The 24,369-nt window shown below is 45.6% G+C and overlaps 1 protein-coding gene across 1 annotated transcript in view; it reads right to left on the bottom strand.

The window, feature by feature from the left end:
* Window positions 1-24,369, bottom strand: part of PLCG2 (phospholipase C gamma 2) — an 85,760-nt gene that overhangs the window by 57,475 nt on the left and 3,916 nt on the right. The window contains exons 3-10 of the mRNA XM_038754315.1: window positions 21,470-21,563; window positions 17,574-17,621; window positions 10,210-10,294; window positions 8,002-8,085; window positions 5,626-5,669; window positions 4,871-4,943; window positions 2,443-2,544; window positions 509-627 (exon numbers count right to left, since the gene is read on the bottom strand). Of these exons, the coding sequence (XP_038610243.1) occupies window positions 509-627; window positions 2,443-2,544; window positions 4,871-4,943; window positions 5,626-5,669; window positions 8,002-8,085; window positions 10,210-10,294; window positions 17,574-17,621; window positions 21,470-21,563 (649 nt within the window). The remainder of the gene's footprint in view (window positions 1-508; window positions 628-2,442; window positions 2,545-4,870; window positions 4,944-5,625; window positions 5,670-8,001; window positions 8,086-10,209; window positions 10,295-17,573; window positions 17,622-21,469; window positions 21,564-24,369) is intronic.

Here is a 24,369-nt window from a genome sequence, read left to right as displayed (position 1 = left end):
CTCTCAATCAGTTCACCCCACTGTCCCTCAGCCTTCTGGCAACTCACCACTAACACACACCAACCCCCACAAGAGCCCTACTCCTCATGACCTGGGAATTTTTTGCCTCAATTTCCCCACCTCCTACTCAATTCCTCTCCCATAATTGGCTGGGTTCCAGCTCATGTCACAGGTGAGTGATTGACAACCTACGTTAAGACCGTTTTTCCTCTGGAAGGGGTCCAGAGGAATGAATTGATCCCCTGCCATAGAAATTTCTGGGTCTTTCCCCTTTCTTTTAGTGAGAGGCTAGTTCAGCTGGGACCATCCCAAGGCAACATGATTCCACTTCTCAAGAAGCTCACAATCAAATAGGGAAGAGAAGAGATGGACTCACAAACATCATAGCCACGCAGAGCTACAGCACAAGTGAGAGGCGAAGGAGTGAAGTCACAGGAGAGCATATCCAACAGAAATCCCGAGACAAATGAGACACAAACATCAGGGTTAAAATGCCGTGGAAACTTACGTGTTATGTGATGAAGAAATCCAATAATGAGATAAAGGATTGTTCATATCCTGAACATCTACCACGTCATACTTTTCATCCCAGATGCTATTTTCTTTTGAAAAAAGGTAGGTGAGGAACTAAAATAAAATTGCAAGAAGAAAGGGAATTGACATCATGGGGAGATCAAAAGGAATAATATGTTGAAGTGGGATAGACACCTCTCAACTTTCCCAGAACTGGAAGAAAAAGCTAACTTGCAGATGACACAAAACTTCCATTTGGGGTTTTAGCACTAACTGCGCCGGCAACATCCCTCCAAACCTGATAGAGGACCAGAAACAAGCAGAAACCTTCAAGCTTTGCTTTCCTCTCCCTGAAAATACCCACCCTTGAGTGAACAGGTATAACAAGGGGGAGTTTCTGACCCCAAGCCATACGGGTTGTTCACCAGCTTCCCTGGCCCTCTGCTCTTTTGTGATTTTTCCAGGGCCGCTAGCCCAAAAAAGCTTCATGTGAAGGTGAAGCAGGATGCAGTGCCAACCACAGGCCTCTCCTCCCACCCCATGAGCCAGAAACATGGTTTCATGTCTGGATGGGGGCTGGGCTGGCTTCTGGGGTCCTCACTGGACTCAGAAGTATCCACTTGAGCACTTGTGTGTCCACTAATTCTGTTGTATTGTACTCTCCCAAACACTTAGTACAGTGCTCTGCACATAGTAAGTGATCACTAAATACCATTAATTGACTGACTTTTTTCTCTCCTCCTCCCCTCATCTCCCTCAACTCCCTCTAACCTACCCCCTTACCCTCCCCACAGCACTTGTGTATATTTGTACATATTTATTACTCTATTTTATCATTGATGTGTATATAGCTATATTTCTACTTATTCTGATGGTATTGACACCTGTCTACTTGTTTTGTCTTGTTGTCTGTCACCCCCTTCTATTCATTCATTCAATCGTATTTATTGAGCGCTTATTGTGTGCACAGCACTGTACTAACAGTCTAGACTGTGAGCCCGTTGTTGGGTAGGGACCGTCTCTATATGTTGCTGATCTGTATTTCCCAAGCGCTTAGTACAGTGCTCTGCACACAGTAAGCGCTCAATAAATGGAATTTAATGAACTGAATGAAAATGAATGACTGACTGAATCAATCCCATGGGGCCAGGGAATCTAGGCACAGCTCAACAGTTCTGGTGGCCTCAAGGAATCTTGATGGAGGGGGAAGGTGGGGAAGAGGCAGAGGGAGAGGCCAGGTCCACCCAGGCCTCGGCATACCCTGGAATCCCCAGGGTTGCACCGTAAGCCGGAGCAAAGCACTCGCAAGCTAGAGAAGCCCTACCTTGCCCCCACCCCAAGGCCAGTCCCATTCCAACCCAGGAGCATTTCCAAACCAAAATGGAAGTTGGTGTGTGCAGCTGGGGGTCCTTGGTGGCCCCCCAAAAAGGGCCACAGTGACCTGCCTCCCTTACACAAAATGAACCAGACAAAAAGCAGAAGGGAGGAGGTGGAAAGGAAGGGGAGAAGGAAGAAGAGGAAGAGGAAGAAGGAGGCGGAAAGGAAAGGGAAGGAAGAGAAGGGAGAGGATGAGGCGGTAGGCAGGAGGAGGAGGAGGAGAGGAAGGAGAAAAGGCGTAGAGAAGGAAGGGAGGGAGGAAGAAAAGGAGGGGGAAAGGAAGGAGGAGGAGGAGGAGGAAGAAGCAGGAAGAAGGAGGTGGCATCAGGAAGGGGGGAAGGAAAGGAAGAAGGGGAGAGGAGGAAGAGAAGGTGTGATGGAGGTGAAGGAGGTAATGATGGTAGAAGTGGAGGAGGAGGAAAAGCATAATGCACCAATCACTCAGTAATCAAAAGCTGGCTGTAATGTCACCAGCTAGCCTCTTGGAACAGAACTCAGCCCCTCAAAAAGCAAGAGGACGTATAACTTTGCCGACATACTTCGTTCACTAACCTCATCAACAAATAAAAACGGCTCGGCAGTTTCTCTCATAGTGTCGTCAATAAACTTTGTCATTCGTTCCCGGACTTTACCAAGATCTTGTGCCCATTGTTCCTGAAATTGTTTTTAAAGAATTCATAAAATACATTATGACGATGCAATAAACTCCATCGTTCCTTGATTTACAGTACTCTTCAGAATAGCATACTACAATCCAACAAGCTCTCTCCCTTCCTAACTTCAGGCAGCTCCTGAAATCCCATCCCTTCCAGGAAGGAAGCTTTCCCTGGCTCACTAGGAGATGGACAGACATCTCGACCTCATCCAATACAAACTAGTCCCCCTGCTAGTGAGACACTCCGCTTACACGTATCACTTAATGAATTTATAAAATCTGTTAGAAGTCGGTTGTTTGTATGTCCTGAAAATGCCCACCTAAATCTAGGTCATCTGTCAAATTATAAATTCCTAAAGAGCAGATTAGCAAACTACTTTGTAAAGCCCAGAAATGCTCTTAGCAACTGCTGACACCCTCCGATCATCCCTTTGAGGAACAAAGAATTCGGCCAGTAACTCTATGCTGTCTTTGGCCTTTGTTAGCCACATGCACGCTTTCTATTATTGTTTGTATGTCCTGTTATTTTATTCTTCTATTATTTCTTTCTCACCAGTTTGCCCCTCTCAAGCCAGATTTCTTATCATATGTCATTCTTGACTCTCCCATCTCTAACCCTCTCCCTGGAACTCCCTCCTTCAAATCCACCCAAGCACTCTCTTCATATTCAAAGCCCTCCAAAATCCTACCTGAGTAGGGATTTTAGAAATTTTCCATCTAATCCCAACCACCTCATTGTGTCATCACATATAACACATATAACACCTTTAACAGATATACATAACACACACACACACACACATATACACATATATATACACACACACAAGCAAACAAGTGGAGTGCTTGACACAGAGTAAGCACTTAAATACCAGAATCATCAGACACAAACACATCTACGTTTACACATCTATGTTAATACCATAATCAAATATGGTGTATATCTATATACATACATATACACACACACACACACACACACACACACATATATATATATATATATGAGATTATGGCATTTTTTAAATAATAATAATGATGGCATTTGTTAAGCGCTTACTATGTGCAAAGCACTGTTCCAAGCGCTGGGGAGGATACAAGGTGATCAGATTGTCCCACTTGGGGCTCACAGTCTTCATCCCCATTTTATAGATGAAGTAACTGAGGCACAGAGAAGTGAAGTGACTTGCCCAAAGTCACACAGCTGACAAGTGGCGAAGCCAGAATTTGAACCCATGACCTCTGACTCCCAAGCCCGTGCTCTTTCAATTGAGCCACGCTGCTTCCTTAAGTAAGTTAAATGCATACTATGCATCAAGCACTCCACTTATTTGTTTTGTTTAAGCTTTTGGTAATACCAATTATAATCGGCTTTTTCTCCGGTTTCCACTCCCTGCAGAGAATTTATGCTGCCAACTTATTTCTCCTATTAGGTAGGAAATGCCTCAAGGGCAGAGCTCTGTCTTTTGGTTCCATTTCTTTTTTCTCCCCAGTGGAAAGAACATGGGACTGGAAAGTCAAAGAACTCAAGTTTAAGATCCAACTCCAGTGTGACCTTGGACAAGTCACTTAACCTCTCTGGGTTTCAGTTTTCTCATCTATAAAATGGGGATACAACAGATTATGAGTCCGGTGTGGGACCTGGACTGGATGTGATCTTATAACATTGTATTTGCCCTAGCACTAATAAGTAACCACTTACTAAATACCATTATTTTTATGTTCTATTACCACCATTGTACAGGGATCTGCACCCAGTACTCAAATATGGCCAAATGGCTGCAAGAGTCAAAGTGCCCCCCCAAACCTTTCCAACATTCAGCGTTCAAAATCGAGGGTCACCCAAGAGATCACCGTCCAAAACCTTTGGGGGAATCCTGGCAAATAAAGAAGCATTGTGGCTCAGTGGAAAGAGCCTGGGCTTTGGAGTCAGAGGTCATGGGTTCAAATTCCGGCTCCGCCAACTGTCAGCTGTGTAACTTTGGGCAAGTCACTTCACTGGGCATTAGTTCCCTCATCTGTAAAATGGGGATTAAGACTGTGAGCCCCACTTGGGACAACCTGATCACCCTGTATCCTCCCCAGCGCTTAGAACAGTGCTTTGCACATAGTAAGCGCCTAACAAATGCCTATTATTATTATTATTATTATTATTAAGACTGTGAGCCCCACGTGGGACAACCTGATCACCTTGTATCCCCCAGTGCTTAGAACAATGCTTGGCACATAGTAAGCACTTAATACTATTATTATTATTAAATAAGACCGAGCCTGGAGGATCAATTTGAGGCAGCCCAGTAGTCCAAGGTCCTGGCCTTTACGCACCTGCTGTTCAGTGTGCAGAAACCTCTGGAAGTCATGCAGGTGGACAGCTGAGGCATCCGGCCGGTCTGTATTTCTGCCCCCAAAGAGAAACAGAGAGGGCAGCGTGAGAGAGTTCCCCAAGGAGCTGCCCGCTGCCAGGAACGGGGCCCAGCTGAGAAGCCAGGACTGTCTTGCAGTTCAAAGAACTGAAGCAGCGACCAAAGTACAGCTAAGTCTGGGGAAAGGAAGACCAAGACAAAGGTCTCGGCCTGGTCAGCTGGCTTAGACGTGTATCCCTCCAGCGCCGAGGGCCTACCCTTGGAGCTGAAGGGCACCTTCGGGACGGTCTGCCAGATACCCTCTGAAACACCAGCCCCTCACCCGAACACTGCCCACCAGCAAGAACAGCCGCGACCCCTGTGTACGGCGAACCCACTGATCCCACAGGTGGCCTAGGGGTTCTGCTAAAAAGGAAGTCAGCTGAAGGTTCTCTCTGCACTGGTCAGTACTCAGGCTACCCTTTGGAAAGTACCACTTGACCTGGAAATGGCATGTTTCTTCTGGCCAACAGCAATGATCTGTTCCACCAGTATAGGGAGATGGTGGGGGACCGCCACAATTCAAAGAAGCTAAAGTCTCGAGGGGTGCCCTCTCTCACGTGGCGGGAAGTGACGCTGAGGAGAGCAGGGATCGCACACCCCGGCCCCGTAAGACAGGGGAGTCTGGCATCCTTTATTCGCACAAACCCAGCTTATCTTAAAAAGGAGAAACCTCACCCCAGGATGAACACCGAAGAATCCTTTTTGAATTCATCAAGGATCTAAAAGATAAGGACAAAGAACAAAAAAGGATGTTGCATTAGAAATACAATCTAGGTATTGGCTGGGGTGCTGGAATTTTGAACCTGGTCATGTTCCAGCTAAGAAAGATAAACCAGGAGCCTTCCATGTCTGGCAATGTCCCCTGCAGTGTGAAAATTCACTCAACAAAATCCAGATTATTTTAACATTTTGGAGCAACCCAGTGACCTGGGTGCAGGGAATCCTGGTTGTGTGCAAGTCATGGAGCAAAATTAATGGATGTCACGGTACCAAGCTGATAGGTAAGTGATGAGCGAGGAGCCAGCTTCTGATGGGATCCAGGTGGCAGGCTCTTTGGCAAGCTTCAATAATTCTTTCAGGCTAGTAGAGCAATAAGAATAGTATTTGTTCAGCACCAATGGAAGGCAATGCACTGTACTAAGCACTTAAGAAAGTAGAGCCAAAATTAGGCAGCCATTTACCGCTGAAACTTTTCCCTACTGCAAAATTCCCTGAGAAGCCCTTTCCCAACAGAGCCAGAGAGGAATCTGGGATTTCATTTTAGAACCCGTGCTCCTGACGCAGCAGTGAAGCAACCCACCAATAAACGGTATTTATTGAGTGCTCACTGTTTGCAGAGCACTGTATTAAGCTCTTGGGAGAGCATAGTACAACAAAGTTGGAAGACACGATCCCGGACCTCGAGGAGCTTCCAGTCTAGTGCAATGGCCAGAAGTTGGACTGGACTTCCCCAGATGGCCCATGACTGAAATGGCCAGACACCCTGGGTCACTCTGATATGGACAGTCACCCTGATCTGGACCTGCACCTTTTGGGTGGCCCCAGGTTCGAGCTGGAGCATCAAATGGATTGGTCAGCCCCAGACGTTCTAGGTTCTCCCCTGTGGGAATTTAATACTTTGGGCAGAGGGAGTCCTGGGGTAGCCCGAAAGAATTAATGCTGTTTCCGAAGGGCCTTGCCGTCCGGAGACACATGAATGTTAGGCTCTAGCTCAGCAATTACTACAACTCATTGAATTGACTCTTTTTTTAAAAAAAAAAAAGGTACTTGTTGAGCACTTACTCTGTGCCAGGTACCATACTAAGTGCTGGGGGAGACACATGGCTGTCAGTTTGGACACAGTCCCTGTCCCACATGGGCCTTGCTGTCTTAATCCCCATTTTACATATGAGGTAACTGAAGTCCAGAGACATGAAGTGACTTGCCCAAGGTCACACAGTGAACAGGAGGCAGAGCTGGAACTAAAACCCAGGTCCTCCTGACTCCCAAGCCCATGCTCTATCCACTGGGCCATGCTGCGTCTCAAGGAATTTCTGGGAATCCTTCCAAAAGGCAGGGGAGGAGAAGAGGGAAACAAATCTCACCTTGAATTACCTCTGGACTGCAGCAAGGAGAGATTAGAAACAACAATTAACAGGCCAATTGGCATTTCTATTGGTGTGCTGGATACGCAATCAGGAAAGTGAGTGAGACACAGTTTCAAAGACAGCAACAAGCACCAGATGAGGTGGCTACACTCAGTGGGGAATGGAGGGTCAGACCCAAAGAGGTCTTTGAAGGAACCTTCTACACCTCTCCCCTAAATTCCCACTGTTGGGAGCATCATTTGGGAATTTCACTTATGGCGACCTCCTCCCCATTCTATCTTTTGCCTACATGGGCTAGTAAGTATGAAGACTAGCTTGAGTTTCATCTCCGTATTTCTCTGGAAGGGGCTTGTGAAATGCAAAACAGCAGAAAGGCAACATGTAGAGGGTGAAGTGAAGGAAAGGGCCTGGTTAATGCACAGATATGAGAAATTGCTTTTGCTGACTTGTTCTTAGGGTAAAAAGCACTGTTTCCAAGAATCCACAAAGATCTGGAAGCTTAACCAAAACACTGAAGACTCCCGCTTCAGATTCTTTGGTGGGGAAGCAATGGAAAAGGGGGTAATTAAAATAGCTTGGGTCCAAATAACCAGCCCAAATAGGTACCTGATGTTCAAATAGTGAGCTTTCCACTCAACCCATATTAGCCACCCCGGTTTAACAATGGGGAGAAAGAAATTGAATTTATTGGCTTAAATGAGTGTGGATTTGAATTACCTAGGTTTTCCCTGGGTCTCATTAGCCCAGACAATTGAGAGTCGATTGTACAGTCATTAGTTTTAGAAACTCTGGGCACTGTTCTCATTACCCGAGAACAGGCAAATGAGTCTCAGATGATAACCTTAAGGCCAGAGTTGGTTAACTTTACCCTCTTTGTAATGTAACCTAGCACAGCAGGCAGGATGAAGATGGGGAGGAGGAAAAGGAGGTAAGAAAGAGTACAACATGAGAATGATGATCTTACTGATTTCTGTTGTTCAAACATAAGTTTTTTATAGAACAAATGGAACTGCTCAAAGCTAAGTTCGTCCTTGTGAGCTCCTATTTCCTACAAAAATAGAAAAGAAAAAATTACTCTTGGTTTGGCCCAGGAAAAAGAAAAACACACTTACAGAAATGTCATGTTTGAGATGAAATACTACACTGAAATATAACTCGCCCTCTAAAATTCAAATTTCTATTTCTAACTCCACACACCACCAGAAGCTGATTGAGTCACTGCCAATAAGGAAGCAGCTCCAATGCTCAAGGAGAATAGTGGCCATCCAGTAGACAGCTGAGGTAAGAAAACGTTTTCCAACCCAGCCCTCCCCTTGTAGTAGAAGTATTTACTGAATGCCCATGGGGTGCTATGCACTGTACTAAGCATTTGGGCTCATGGTAGACTGGGGAAGAGCCACTTCCAAAAAACTGAGGCAGAAGCATCTGGCTCACGGGTTTCTGAATAAGGACGGCTTTGACTGCCCCTGCTCTGTGAAAGTATGTGTGAAAATAGACTCTAAAGAACAGATGATTTCCTTGGGATCCTGTTCTCGCAACCTAACAATGTTGCTGACCACATTTGGAATTCTAAGACCCGCTCTTCGCTGCCAGCCTCCTCTGCTGGATATGCACTGCAGCCTCTGTGATGTTTCTCAAAAATAATTCCTTAACAGTGTCTTTGAGGAAGATGTTCAGAAGGGTGGGAGTGGGACAAAAGGAGGGTCCCTTCCACTTTCAACGTCTGGTCTCAGAAGTCAAGTCAAAGGCCACAGGGTTGGTTCACAGCTAACTTTCTCCTTTCGCAGGAAAAGGAAGTGATCTGTGGAAGTGGCACAATGAGCTGGCTGGAGGTTGGCCTTGGAGTCCGCTAGGGAGTGGGGAGGGCCCTTGGGATCAACAGGCAGCAAAATTGACACCACAGGTCGGTGTGTGGAGGAGGGCGTTCTGGAATCAACTTGGTCTTCCTGGAATCTCCAGATTAGGGACAGCCACAAGTCTGTCAAATGTCTGCTGGCCCCCAGGATACTCCCAATGCATTCAGACCCCACCGCAAGTTGGCATCAAACAGCCGCTCAGTAGCGGCTCACTGTGCCACTTCTCTTCCTTCCTCTCTTGAAGGGAGCAGACCCCCAAAGCCTCTTCTTTCCAGACAGGCCTGTGGTTAGGTCAGTGTCTTCTACCCTCTGGAAGGAAGAGATTCTAGACAATATGGCCAATGGAGTAGAAGTAGTTGTACTATTTATTGAGCACCCACTTGTTGAAGTGCACTACACTAGACACTTGAGAAGTAACAATAAAGAAGTGACATATTCCCTGCCCACCAGGAGCTTACGGTCTAACCGAGAAGAATCCCAGTCCTGGTTGGAATTCCTCCCTCAGGGTCTGGCCAAGGGAAACAAGGTAAATTCCCCCGCTGCAAGTGGGGAAGGAACACTCCCTTAACCCTGGATGGTCCTCTTGACTGGATTTGTTTGAGCATGTGAATCCTACCTTTATAATAAAACCACCTAGTCATGTCATGTGGAGAATCTAATCTCCAAACTACCTTCCAAAGAAACAGTCACTTGAACTCCCACCTTTAAATTCTTGCAAGGACATGGCCATACATTCCACCCCCACTCACTTCTATCATCATAAGACTCCAAAGTGCCCAGCCAACCTTATGTTCTTTGTAAAAAAATCCAAAGCTCGCACCTGTCGGAGTATGACAAAGACACCACTAACTGAAATTCCAGGTGCCAAAATAGATGTTCTTCCAGACCCTCAGGCAAACAGGTTTTTTTGCTTGTTGCCTTTTTAATGGGATTTGTCAAATGTTTACTACATGCCAGGCACGGCACTAAGCACTGGGGTAAGTACAAGATAATCAAGTTGGACACTGTCCCTGTCCCATATGGGACTCAAAATCTTAATCTCCACTGTACAGGTGAGGTAACTGAGGCATGCAGAAGTTAACTGACTTGGCCAAAGTTACACAGCAGACAAGAGGCAGAGCCAGGATTAGAACCCAGGTCTTTTGACTCCAAAGCCCACGCTCTTTTCACTAGGCCATGCTGCTGCTCAGTTGGTTCTTATTTAATAGTTTAACTTACTCCTATGGTTTTGTTCCCAAAGCTACCCACAAAAGACTGCAGGTTCTTTTCTCTAAACAAATGCTTAAATAATTCAAGGAATCCCAAGCAAAATTTACCATAAACTTATCCTTCAGGAACTTGGCACTGCCTACTTTGAAGTTTACTAAGGGTAGTATAGTCTTCATTTCTCTGAGGCTGATGCTGGAAAACAAGTGTGGGGAAAAAAAATATTTCAGTGAACATTAATGATTTCCAACAATTCTGTTGTGCAATAGATAATCACTTGTTAATGAAATTTAAAATAGATTTCTCGAGACTCATTACCACCAAACCAATTACTTTCTCAAAGTATTTTACATGTTATTTTACATAACTGGATAACTGTTCCCATCTACTTGAGAGTAGAAATGCAGACCCAATCTATTTTTTCAAGCCTAAATGCTTTTGAATACTTGAGTGCATTTTACTAATAAAGGTTTTCCAAAATGCTAGAATACTTATGTAAATAATGGTAAAAATATCAATTGAACTCATTGAGCACCAACTGGGAGCACAGCACTTACTGGCTCTTGAGGAACAAACTAAAAAAGGTGAGATGATACCTGCCCTCAAGGAGTTTACAGTCTAACTGTAGTAGTATAGCCCAAAATGAATATATATGCCACAATAAAAAGTGAGAGAATAGAGATAATATTATTAATAGATGCAAGTGAATAAATAAAAATCCACTGAACAGCTGATGGAATAAAATGACCGGGATGGCAGGGAGACTAGCTGGTGAATGCTTTCTGAAGAAGGTGGCAACATTTTATAATTTTGAAGGAGGGGAGACCGTGACACAGCAAAGCTGTTGAGAGATGCCATTATAGGTGAGGGCAGAGAGGAGTGAGTGATGGGTTGGAGAGTTGAGTGTGAGCAGGTCATCTCTGAATTTTGGATTCAACTAACGAAATGGTTACACAGGGGCAGTGATCATGTGGAGCCAGGTTGACCATCCCAGATACCCAGAACCTCCTGGTAGATGAGCAGGGGAAAGGGGAGTTCTTCAAGCAACTGGGTGACCAAACTGAGAGCCTTTGTAAAAACTCCAGGCAACCCCAGAATGGAGAAACTAGCACTTAGATGGCACCTCAATCTTAACTAAAGTCGCCCTTTCATCCAGTCTGCTCAAACTACTTCCTCAAAAAGCCACAGTGTGCTCTCCTGTTAGAACAAAACCCCCTTAAGGACTCGCTTGCTGCAGGAAGGCAATCATCTGGAAATATTCATCTTAAGTGGCATGACTAAATTTCTCCTCACTAGGTCTTCATACACACAAACACTCCCCGCTCAATCCCCTCTCCCCTCCCTAAAGATTCTGCCACTTTTAAACAATGTTAATTTGAAGATTTGCCCTCCCTTTCTTGATATCATCAGAAGGGGACTTGGGAATGGGACCTCTGGCCATTTCTCTCCTTCCTGTTGGTTAGTAACCGGCTCCTATTGGAAGCAGGTGTAAAAGAAGGAAGGAGCCGGGCTTTCCCCTCACGTGAAATTTGGGTGAGTCACATCACAGCATGGATAGGTCTTTCTAAGCCCATGATTTGGGAGTCCAACTCGGGTCCCAGCCCTGAGCCTTTCAGATTTTCACACAATGCCTGGCTCTGGTGCCATGAATAGCTGGAAAAGTGTTTGCTTCCTGAAATAACAACATCCACTTTTGCACAGTTGGTGTAGAATCAGTTTGCCAAAATGCATGTTTTTGCTTCTATTCTATCCAGAACAATGAGAAGAATTTTGGGAGCATTCTTCCCCAGAGTGTGAATGTTCACGGGAATGCCACACAACATCGGAAGGAACATTCTGACATTTTTCCTGACCATGGGGTTGAGTGAGGAGAACTGACTTTCTCCTCTTTCACTTGTTGAAGAAAAATAGCATTGATACCTTTCCTCTGAACTGACCCACACAAATTAACATTAAAACTCCCTTAAGACAGGGATGAAACAAAACGGAGACAATGCTGATTAGTGGAGGGGAGGAATGTCATTCCCCCAAGCTGCTCCCTAAGGTTTCTGGATCCTGGTGGGAGGTTTCCATAGATTTGAATCAGGGATGGAAGGGATAGGTTCTCTCTTTGCTGAGGGGAGGAATTCATCCTGGCTTGTGTCCAGACTCACTATTCCCTTATGCACCCAAGGGGGCTCGGAGGGAGAGATGGCCCTTATTAATTCTAAAGACACACCCTTGACAGGTTTTTGCTTCGAGAAGATGCTTTCTTCCATTTCACATTAGATGCAGCACTGGTCTCAGCACTGCCTCCGGCACCCAGCCTTCAAGGGCGGCCATCGCTTTGGGGTAGAAGGAGAAACAATATTGTGTTGCTGGATGATTCTGCTCTGGGTGCTCCCTAACCCTGGATGAGGCCCCGTAGCTGGAGATTTTAACTGTTACAGGGGAAGAAACACTTGCCATTAACTTAGACCTTAGGAAGCCTTCGGATCCCATCCATGAGAAATTCACCTATTTCATCTATCTCTATCTTGCAGCCAAACCCTCGAGATCGGGTGTTTCTGAAAACCCGTTTGCTACCAACTTTCTATCCCTCCTCAATTCTACTGATCTGCTCCTCCCCACCTCACCCACTCACCAACTTCGACACACACTCAATTTTATCATGTTTAGGCACTGTACAATCTCTACCCTCACCGACTCTGAAATCCCTCTAACCAGCCACAACTACTCACTCTGACTTCTCTCCAACACACCCCTTTCCCTGAAAATCTATCCTGTTCCCCACAGAGACTTCCGATCTCTTGACTCCAATCCATTTTTCTCAAGTCATCATGCCAATTTTAGTCTCCACACCTAAAATACCTTCCTGCCATCCTCATCACCATCCTCTCCACTGAACTCAACGACTCGCTCCCCTATCCCTTCACCAATCTTGTACCACTAACCCAGAGCCCTGGATCACCTCCACAGTCCTCTCCCTTCAATCCTGTGCACAAGTCGCAGAGCACTGCTGGAAGAAATATAGATATCAGGCTGAGCTTGTCCACCAAAACTTCATCCTCGCCTCTGCCCACCAACATTATTTCTCCATACTTATTGACTCCCATGCTCACTGTCTCTAGCAGTTCTTTCAGATGTTTAACTTCCTCCTCAAGCCCCTTATCCCCTTGCCCCCCACCACCTCTTGTCCCTAATGACTTGGTCACGTACTTCATTGAGAAAATTGAAACCATCAAGCACGCTCCCCCAAAGACTCCTGTTCCTCCTCTTTAACCCTCCCATCTTTCCCAGCAATATCTCAAGAGACCTCCTGCCTCCTCTTAAAATCACCACCTGCACCTATGCCTCAAATCCCATCACTTCACACCTTAACGAAGTGTTTGTCCCCTTCCTTCTTCCCTCCCTGACTGCTATCATCAATCGTTCGCTCTCCAATGGCTTTTTCCCCAATGCCTTCAAACATGCCCATGTCTCCACTATCCTAAAAAAAACCCTCCCTTGACTCCTGACATCTCCCACTAGTTATCACCCCATCTCCCTCCTACTATTCCTCTCCAAACTCCTTGAGCAATTGTCTACACCCGCTGTCTCCATTTCCTCTCCTCCAATCCTCTTCTTAACCCCCTCCAATCTGGCTTCCAACCCCTTCACTCCGCAGAAACTGTCCTCTCAAAGGTCACCAGTGATCTCCTTCTTGCCAAATCCAATGGCCTCTACTCCATCCTAATCCTCCTTGACCTCTCAGCTGCCTTCAACACTGTCAATCACTCCCTTCTTCTGGAAATATTAACCAACCTTGGATTCAGTGACACTGTCTTCTCCTGGTTCTCCTCCTATCTCTCTGGTCACTCATTGTCAGTCTCTTTTGCAGGCTTCTACTCCACCTCCCACTCTCTATGGAAGTTCCCTTCAAGGCTCAATTCGGTCTCCCCTTCTATTCTCTATCTGTACTCACTCCCTTGGAGAATTCATTTGCTCCCATGACTTCAACTACCACCTTTATGCAGATGATTCCCAAATCTACATCTCCAGCCCTGATCTCTCTCCTCCTCTGCAGTTTTGCATTTCCTCCTGCCTTCAGGACACCTCTACTTGGATATCCTGCCAGCACCTCACAATTAACATGTCCAAAACAGAACTCCTTATCTTTCCACCCAAACCTTATCCTTCTCATGACTTTCCCATCACTGCAGACAGCCCCCACAATCCTCCCGTCTCACAAGCCTGCAACTCTGCATTATCATTGACTCCTCTGTCTCATTCAACCCACATATTCAATCTGCCACCAAATCCGGCTGGTTCAACCTTTACATCATGGATAAAATCCACCCTTCCGTCTCCATTCAAACTGTTACTCTGTTAATCCAAGCACTTATCATATCCCACCTTGACTATTACATCAGCCTCCCTGCTGCCTTCCTTCCTCCTGTCCCGCCACTCCAGTCCATACTACACTCTGCTGCCTGGATCATTTTTCTACCAAATCATTCAGTCCATGTTTGCCCACTCAAGAACCTACCGAAATTGCCCACCCATTTTCACAAACAAAAATCTCTTACCATAGGCTTTGGAGCACTCAATCACTTTGCCCCTTCCTATCTTACGTCCCCGATTCCCTACTACACCCTAGCCTGTACGATTTGCTTCTCTGTCAACCTACTGACTCAAACTCAATCTTGCCACTGACCCACATCCTGCCTCTGGCCTGGAACGCCCTCCCTCTTCATGTTCAACCGAAGATGACTCTCCCCATTTTTTCAAAGCCTTATTAAAAGCACACCTCCCAGTGAGGCCTTCCCTGACCAAGCCCTCATTTCCTCTTCTCTCACTCCCTTCTGTGTTGCCCTTGCACCCTTTACTCACCCCTCCCTCAGCACTTATGTATTTATCCCTAATTTATTTATTTATTAGCCAGAAACTCCTCACCCTGGGCTTCAAGGCTCTCCATCACCTCGCCCCCTCCTACCTCACCTCCCTTCTCTCCTTCTACAGCCCAGCCCGCACCCTCCGCTCCTCCGCCGCTAATCTCCTCACCGTACCTCATTCTCGCCTGTCCCGCCATCGACCCCCGGCCCACGTCATCCCCCGGGCCTGGAATGCCCTCCCTTTGCCCATCCGCCAAGCTAGCTCTCTTCCTCCCTTCAAGGCCCTGCTGAGAGCTCACCTCCTCCAAGAGGCCTTCCCAGACTGAGCCCCTTCCTTCCTCTCACCCTCGTCCCCCTCTCCATCCCCCATCTTACCTCCTTCCCTTCCCCACACCACCTGTATATATGTAAATATGTTTGTACATATTTATTACTCTATTTATTTATTTATTTGTTTTACTTGTACATATCTATTCTATTTATTTTATTTTGTTAGTATGTTTGGTTTTGTTCTCTGTGTCCCCCTTTTAGACTGTGAGCCCACTGTTGGGTAGGGACTGTCTCTATATGTTGCCAATTTGTACTTCCCAAGCGCTTAGTACAGTGCTCTGCACATAGTAAGCGCTCAATAGATATGATTGATTGATTGATTGATTGATTCAGATTAACATCAGCCTCCCCCTCTAGACTGTAAACTTGTTGTGGGCAGGGAACATCTCTACCAACTCTGTATTCTGTACTCTCCCAAATGTTTAATACAGTGCTCTGCACACAGTAACGACTCAGTAAGTATGATTGATTGATGATCCTTCACTCACATTCTGCCTCTGGCCTGGGACTTCCTCCAGCTTCGTATCTGAAAGACCATCACTCTCCCCACCTTCAAGGCCTTGTTAAAATCACATATTCTTCAAAGGCCTTTCCTGATTAAACCCTCAATTCCTCTACTCCTCTCCCTTCTGAATCTCCTTTGCACTTGAAATTGCACCCTTTAATCACCCCACCCTCAGCACCACAGCATTTATGTACAAATCCATAATTTATTTATTTATATTAATGTCTGTCTTCTCCTCTGCTTCTTGTGGGCGGGGAATATGTCCACCTGCTCTATTATACTGTACTCTCCCAAACACATAACACAGTGCTCTACACACTGAAAGCACCTAATAAATACAACTGATTGACTGATTCACCCAAGCTTGCTGAGGAAGTATGGCTTGGAAAGACAGGGTGCATAGTTGGCTTGGAGTTACACCTAAAAACTGGGGTTACGAGCAGATTGGCACTGATCTGGAGGAAAGTATCGGGAGACGGCTGTCAGGCACTGGTCTTGTGGGGCCATTCTCCTTGTGGGCAGGGATCATGTCTACCAACCCTGTTGTATTGTACTTTCCCAAGCAGTAGTACAGTGCTCTGTCCAGAGTAAGTGCTCAGTAAATACAATAGATATCTTTGTAAATGACAGGGCAAGGCAACTGAGATTCTAGTCATGAAGCTTTCAGAATGTGACTCTAAATATTCCACATGACAGGGATGGAATTCAGTGTTGCAGTGATTAACTGGAGAAATGAGCCATCAAAAACAAGAATAAGAACAGTAGGGACAAAGTGGTGCACTTAGCAACCAAAACAAACACACACATAAATAAGAACAAAAAACCCTTATATGCACTATCAATGAATGAGGAAGATTTGGGCAGATATTCAACTGAATAAGAACTAGGGGTCTTAGTGGATCATAAACTGAATTGCAGCCAACATTTCAAACAAATCCGCCATGATTCCAAGGTGTTTTTATGAGGAACCCAACCATTATCCCATCCCCTTCACTGAGTGGGAGGTGATTACCTTCCTCGCCTGCCTCTCCAATACTTTACTCACCCACTCCTCAACACAAGGCTCATGAACCTCAAACAAAATCATGCTCTGTCTGAGTCTTCATTTATTCACATCTTGTTGTCATATCTCCAGAATCCCACTACTGCACAGTTTTGGACATTTTTTTCTATACATCTTTCTACATGCCAGCCTATACTGGGGGTTTCCACTCTAATCATACATGAAGAGATGGTAGAGATCACGGCTGTTTCACTTTGTATGTCCCACACATGCCCTGCCCCATGAGGTGAACATGCACAACAAACATGACTTGATGGAGAGGGTGAGTAATTTCCCTTCTCGGGAGGTTTTTACAAACAATAACGCCCCAGAACAAAATTTCAGAACTCACAAACTCTAAAATCCCTTTCGCACTCTGGGCTCTAATCCTTCAACATTATGGGATGCCCTCCAGGCACCAGATGGGGATTTTAAACCACACTTGAGCAGTATTTCCAATTTATCTATTGGCAAACCGTGTGAAAAGTTGGCACACTTTCAATTTACAACCAAAGGCTCCAAACAGAAAACTGATCATCACAAATCACTTTCTTCTTCTGTAAAAGGTACATCACTCACTTGATGGTTAAGAAAATTAACCGCCCCTCAGAACTTTGGTTCATTTACTTGGGGTTGGATGGCAAATGCCCCATAAAGCGCAGGTTATAGTCCTTTGTCAAACGAAGAATGAAACCAGAAAATGGCAATGTAATAATCGGGACATAAAATATGAAATAACCTTACCTATTTCTCCTGGTTTGATCCACAGAATAAATCTGCTTTCTTAGCCAGCTAGAAAAATTAAGAAATAATATTGATGAAAATAGTCAAATGGGAGCTAAGCTGTCCTCAATTTCAGCTGAGGAAAAAAAGGAGTTGTCAAACCAACTGTGAGCCCCATGTGGGACAGGGACTGTATACAACGTGACTGTCTTGTGTTTACCCCAATATTTAGTGTAGTGCCAGGCACATAAAAAGAACTTAACAAGTACGATAAAAAAAAAACTAGGTAAAATCAAAAAATTGACAATGGAGCCAAAATTAAGTCATGTACCAGCCCCTTAAAGGGGGTGGGGAGCTGGAAGGAATGTGCACAATGATGTGCACAGCACTGTACTGAGTGCTTCTGTAAAAGCACACTGATAATCTTTGTCACATAAATGTGTAAAACAGACATATTTACAGTCTCCAAGTGGAGTTTTCTTTTCTAATTACTCTGACTTAGGGTTGGACTTAGAAAGATGTGAAATAATAATAATTACAATAATGATGGCATGTATTAAATGCTTACTATGTGAAAAGCACTGTTCTAAGCACTGGGGAGGTTACAAGATTATCGTTGTCCCACGGGGGGCTCACAGTCTTAATCCCCATTTTACAGATGAGGTAACTGAGGCACAGAGAAGTTAAGTGATTTGCCCAAAGTCACACAGCTGACAATTGGTGGAGCCAGGATTTGAATCCATGCCCTCTGACTCCAAAGCCCGGGCTCTTTCCATTGAGCCACGTGCTTCTCACGCTGCTTTTACCAGTGAAAGACTGGTAAAAATTAATACTTCCTTTTAACCACAAAAAATTTCAGTTCCAGCATAGTGAATGATTAGCACCAGTGCTTTGAAGTCCTTTGTCACTTCGGGGCAGAAGGACTGGAAGCAGGATCTACCGCTGGAGTCCGAGATCCTACTGCTCACTTTTTTTTAAAAATGGCATTTATTTAGCACTTACTTTGTGCCACACACTGTATTAAGCGCTGGGGTAGATACAAGTTAATCAAGCGGGATGCAGTCCATGTCATACATGGAGTTTGCAGTCTCATTTTACAGATGAGGCAACTGAGGCAAAGAGATGTTAAGTGATATGCCCAAAGTCACACAGCAGACTCCCGGGCCCAATCTCTATCCACTACGCCATGCTCTTCCAACTAGGCCAAACGGTTCTTGAACTGGGCCGCATGTGACCCCTCGATCAACCCAATATGGGAAGTGTAGCCTAATGGAGGGAGCACAGGGCTGGGAGTCAGAGGACTTGGGTTCTAATCCCAGCTCAGCCACAGCCCGCTGTTGGGTGGCGACTGTCTCTATATGTTGCCAACTTGAACTTCCCAAGTGCTTAGTACAATTCTCTGCACACAGTAAGCACTCAATAAATAAGATTGAATGAATGAATGAATACTTGCTGTGAGATCCTAAACAAGTCACTTAACTTTTCTGTACCTCAGTCACCTCTTCTACAAAATGGGGATTCGATGCTTGTTCTCCCTCCTGCTTAGACTGAGTCCCTTGATTATCTTGTACCTATCCTAGGGCCTAGTACAGTGCTTGGCACAGAGTAAGCTCTTAACAAATACAATTACTATTACTATTATTAGTCCCTTCAAAGCCCTACTGAGAGCTCACCTCCTCCAGGAGGCCTTCCCAGACTTGACTGTGAGCCCACTGTTGGGTAGGTACCGTCTCTGTATGTTGCCAACTTGTACTTCCCAAGCGCTTAGTACAGTGCTCTGCACACAGTAAGCACTCAATAAATACGATTAAATGAATTAATGAATGAGCCCCTTTTTCCCTCTCCTCCTCCCCATCCCCCCTGCCCTACCTCCTTCCCCTCCCCACAGCACCTGTTTGTACAGATTTATTACTCTATTTTACTTGTACATATTTACTATTCTATTCATTTTGCTAATGATGTCTATCTAGCTTTAATTCTATTTGTTCTGACGACTTGACACCTGGCCACATGTTTTGTTTTGTTTTCTGTCTCCCCCTTCTACCACTACCACCATCCCCCCTTTTGATGGTGGTAGTGGTATTTCACCTGTCTACCTGTTTTGTTTTACTGTCTTTCTCCCCCTTCTAGACTGTGAGCCCGTTGTTGGGTAGGGACCATCTCTATATGTCGCCAACTTTTACTTCCCAAGCGCTTAGTACAGTGCTCTGCACACAGTAAGTGCTCAATAAATATGACTGAATGAATGAATTAGCCAACCCTTGAAATCCAAACGCCCTTTACGACTTCTCACAAGGCCACTTCTGCCCCCCGACTCCCAACATATCCCCCCGCCTGCCCCTGCCACCGAGGGGCAGGGAAGATGGGGCTCTAGGGTCACAAGGGGCGATGACAGAAACCGTGCAGAATCCCAGGGCTACGGGAGAGCTGGTGGCCACGAGCCGCCACCTTCAAGCCCTGCTTGCGTCCCCATCCTTTTTGCCAATGGCCAATCCCAGTATTAGTGTGACCTTAACTAAGTCACTTTCCTTCTCTGGACTTCAGTTTCCTCATCTGTAAACTGGGGATTAAATCCCTGTCCTCTCACCTCAGGCTGTGAGTCCCATGGAGTAACTGTATTTATTAAGAGCTTCCTGTGTAATAAGCACTGGGAAAAAATTCACTGGTGGAAATTCAACATTGTCCCTGTCCCTCGGGAGCTCACAGCTTAAAGCAGCACGGCTGTGAAGCGGCATGGCTCAGTGGAAAGAGCACGGGCTTTGGAGTCAGTGGTCATGGGTTCAAATTCCGGCTCTGCCAATTGCCAACTGTGTGACTTTGGGGAAGTCACTTAACTTCTCTGTGCCTCAGTTACCTCATCTGTAAAATGGGGATTGACTGTGTGAGGCCCCCCTGGGACAAGCTGATCACCTTGTAACCTCACCAGCACTTAGAACAGTGCTGTGTACAAATTAAGTGTTTAACAAATGCCATTATTATTATTATTATTATTATTAAAAGTTAAGGTGGAGGTGAAGAGATCACTTGGCACTGGATCCAACCTGATTTACCTGTATCCATTTCATAGTAATGTCTACCTCCCTCTCTAGACTGTAAGCTCGTTATGGGCAGGGCATGTGTCTGCTCCCAAGCGCTTAGTACAGTGTTCTGCCCACAGTGATTACTCAATAAATACAACTGATGGATTGTCTATCACAGCACTTAGTAAAGTACTTGGCACATAGCAAGAGCTTGACAAATACCACAGTTATTCCTACTGATATTGTCATTATACCTTGGATTCACTCATTTCAGTAGATCCAGCCTCCATTTCCTCCTCTAACACTTTTTAAATGAATGGTGCTGACTCAATTGTAAATCATCAGCTGAATTTAGCGTCAGCCCCGAGTTACAACAGGAGAGCCATTATCTTGTTCAAATGCAGCTTCTTCTTGAGCAAAATGCCTGGGTTTAAAATGAATAGATTTGCTTCAGAGTAGCTACTGCCTCTGTCAGTGGCCTACTTCAGAGTTCTCGATTTTTGCATATTTACAGCGTGGTCTTGTGCAAAGTCAGAGGACCTGAGTTCTAATCCCAGCTCTGCCACATACTTGCTGTGGGACCTCTGACAAGTCGCTTAACTTCTCTGGCCTTCAATTTCCCAGTCTGTAAAATGGGGATTTAGTACCTGTTCTCCCTCCCTCTTAGAATGTCAGCCCAACGTGGGACAGGGACTGTGCCCTGTATGATTAATTGTAGCTACGCCGGTGCTTAGAAGAGTGCTTGACACTTGGTAAGCACTTAATAAATCCCGTAATTATTATTTATTCTCCATTTCTCAGCACCTGTCAAGCTGCCAGTAGTTCTCTCCTCTCCCCAGCTTTCCAGACCCCACCTTGAAAAAATGGGCAGAGAGGGAAAGAAAACTCAAATGGTACCTCTCGGTAATCGCCGGCGTCGCTGCATTCTTGACTTCCTTGGTTAAGATCTTCAAGCCACAGAGCCACTTCAATGCATCCTCTTTGGAATCAGCTGAAAAGAGGAGCCAAAGCAATGCTGTCATGATCAATTCCCGGGTCAGAATCAGTCACAGCTAGCAATGCCCCTTGGGAGGCTCTGAGTCTCTAATTCATTCATCCATTCAATCGTATTTATTGAGCAATTACTGTGTGCAGAGCACTGTACTAAGCGCTTGGGAAGTACAAGTTTATGCTGGCCGGCCAGGTAGTGGCACAGACCCTCCCTCGATTTCAAAGGACCATCAGTATCCCAGGTGCGTCTTGATGCATTGGTGGAGCACATTACCTCTTCAGCTATCACCCGTCATCTCTTTCCCTGTCCGTCATCACCTCAACAGGCATTCTCTAAGCTGCTGACACCCCTTCTGGAAGGGAGAGGCCCCAGGATAATCAATCAATCAAAAATGGTACTTTTTGAGCACTTACTTTGTGCAGAGCACTGTACTAAGCACTTGGGAAAGTACACCATGAAGTTGGTAAACACATTCCCTGCCCACGAGGAGTTTACAGTCTAGAAAGAGTCCCCTCTGGTTTGGGGACTGGTCAACCTGATTCAAGAGAAGCCGCATGGTCTAGTAGATAGAGCACAGGCCTGGAAAGTCAGGAGGACCTGGGTTCTAATCTGTGGAAGCAGCGTGGCTCAGTGGAAAGAGCCCGGACTTTGGAGTCAGAGGTCGCAGGTTCAAATCCCAGCTCCGCCACTTGACAGCTGTGTGACTCTGGGCAAGTCACTTCACTTCTCTGGGCCTCAGTTACCTCATCTGTAAAATGGGGATGAAGACTGTGAGCCACCCCGGGGGACAACCTGATCACCTTGTAACCTCCCCAGTGCTTAGAACAGTGCTTGGCACATAGTAAGTGCTTAATAAATGCTATCATTATTATTATTATTATCATTAATCCTGGCTCCACCACTTATCTGCTATATGACCATGGGAAGTCACTTCACTTCCCCGTACCTCAGTTCCTTCATCTGCAAAATGGAGAATAAAACTGTAAGCCCCATCCTCCTCCTCCCCCTCCCCATCCCCCCGCCTTACCTCCTTCCCCTCCCCACAGCACCTGTATATATGTTTGTACATATTTATTACTCTATTTATTTTACTTGTACATATTTACTATTCTATTTATTTTATTTTGTTAATATGTTTTGTTTTGTTGTCTGTCTCCCCCTTCTAGACTGTGAGCCCGCTGTTGGGTAGGGACCGTTTCCATAAGTTGCCAACTTGTACTTCCCAAGTGCTTAGTACAGTGCTCTGCACACAGTAAGCGCTCAATAAATACGATTGAATGAATGAATGAATGATAAGCCTGTATCTACCCCAATGCTTAATACAGTGCCTGGCACACAGTAAGCACTTAAATACCATAAAGTAAAACAAAAAATTAAAAAAAGACCCAGCAATGAAAACTGACTCTCAGGGGCTCCCTTATTCTGCTCCAGTGATTTCCACTTGGAATGCCTTCCTTTCCCTCTTGTGAAGGATGCCAACTCCTTGAATCTGGATTGGCCCCAGCCAGCGTGCCAGGTTGAGGACAATTCCAGCCAGCTGTTCCAGGTTTGCATCGGGCCCTGCTGTGGGTTGGATCGGCTTGGCCCTTGGAGTGCCCTGCTTCCCCCCTGAACCTAAGCGGCCCGCCTTGAACCAACAGGAAGAAGGCCAAGCTGAGCCAATTTAATTAAAATGATTACGAGTCAACATTCAGAGCCTGGGTCCTCAACCTATTCATGAGAGAAGGAGCATGGCCTAGTAGAAAGAGCATGGGCCTGTGATTCAGAGGACCTGCGTTCTAATCCCAACTCTGCTACTTGTCTGCTGTGTGCTCTTGGGCAAGTCACTTCACTTCTCTGGGCCTCAGTTACCTCATCTGTAAAAGGGGGATTAAGACAATGAGCACTGCGTGTGACAGGGACTGTGTCCAACTTGATTAGCTTGGAGAAGCTGAGTGGCTCAATGGAAAGAGCACAGGCTTTGGAGTCAGAGGTCATGGGTTCAAACCCCAGCTCCGCCAACTGTCAGCTGTGTGACTTTGGGCAAGTCACTTCACTGGGCCTCAGTTCCCTCATCTGTAAAATGGGGATTAAGATTGTGAGTCCCCTGTGGGACAACCTGATCACCTTGTAACCTCCCCACTGCTTAGAACAGTGCTTTGCACATAGTAAGCGCTTAACAAATGCCATCATTATCATTATTATTATCTACCCCAGTGCCTGGCACATAGTAAGTGCAGCGTCCCTGCAGCGGGGCTCAGTGGAAAGAGCCCGGGCTTTGGAGTCAGAGGTCATGGGTTCAAATCCCGGCTCCGCCAACTGTCAGTTGTGGGACTTGGGGCCAGTCACTTCACTTCTCTGAGCCTCAGTTACCTCTTCTGTCAAATGGGTATAAGGTCTATGAGCCCCACGTGGGACAACTTGATTACTTTGTATCTACCCCAGCGCTTAGAACAGTGCTTGGCACATAGTAAGCGCTTAATAAATACCATCATCACTATTATTCTTTTAGACTGTGAGCCCACTGCTGGGTAGGGACTGTCTCTATATGTTGCCAACTTGTATTTCCCAAGCGCTTAGTACAGTGCTCTGCACACAGTAAGCCCTCAATAAATACGATTGATGATGATGATGAAGTGCTTAATACCATTAAAAAAAAAGAATCCTAAATATTTCTCAAACCCAACTGCTTAAGATGAGCACCCCCTGTGTTTTCAAGAATGGGAAGGCTCAGCCACATGAGATAGAAGGCAAAATATCAAACGGAAGAACTAGTCCCTTTCCCACTGGCTCAGAAGCCTGTGGCCTGGGAGAGAAGAAGGCTGCC

The sequence above is a fragment of the Tachyglossus aculeatus genome, chromosome 11, assembly GCF_015852505.1.
Source record: "Tachyglossus aculeatus isolate mTacAcu1 chromosome 11, mTacAcu1.pri, whole genome shotgun sequence".
Taxonomy (NCBI): domain Eukaryota; kingdom Metazoa; phylum Chordata; class Mammalia; order Monotremata; family Tachyglossidae; genus Tachyglossus; species Tachyglossus aculeatus.
Note: the sequence above shows the minus strand (reverse complement) of the source record. Positions and strands in the feature narration are given on the sequence as shown.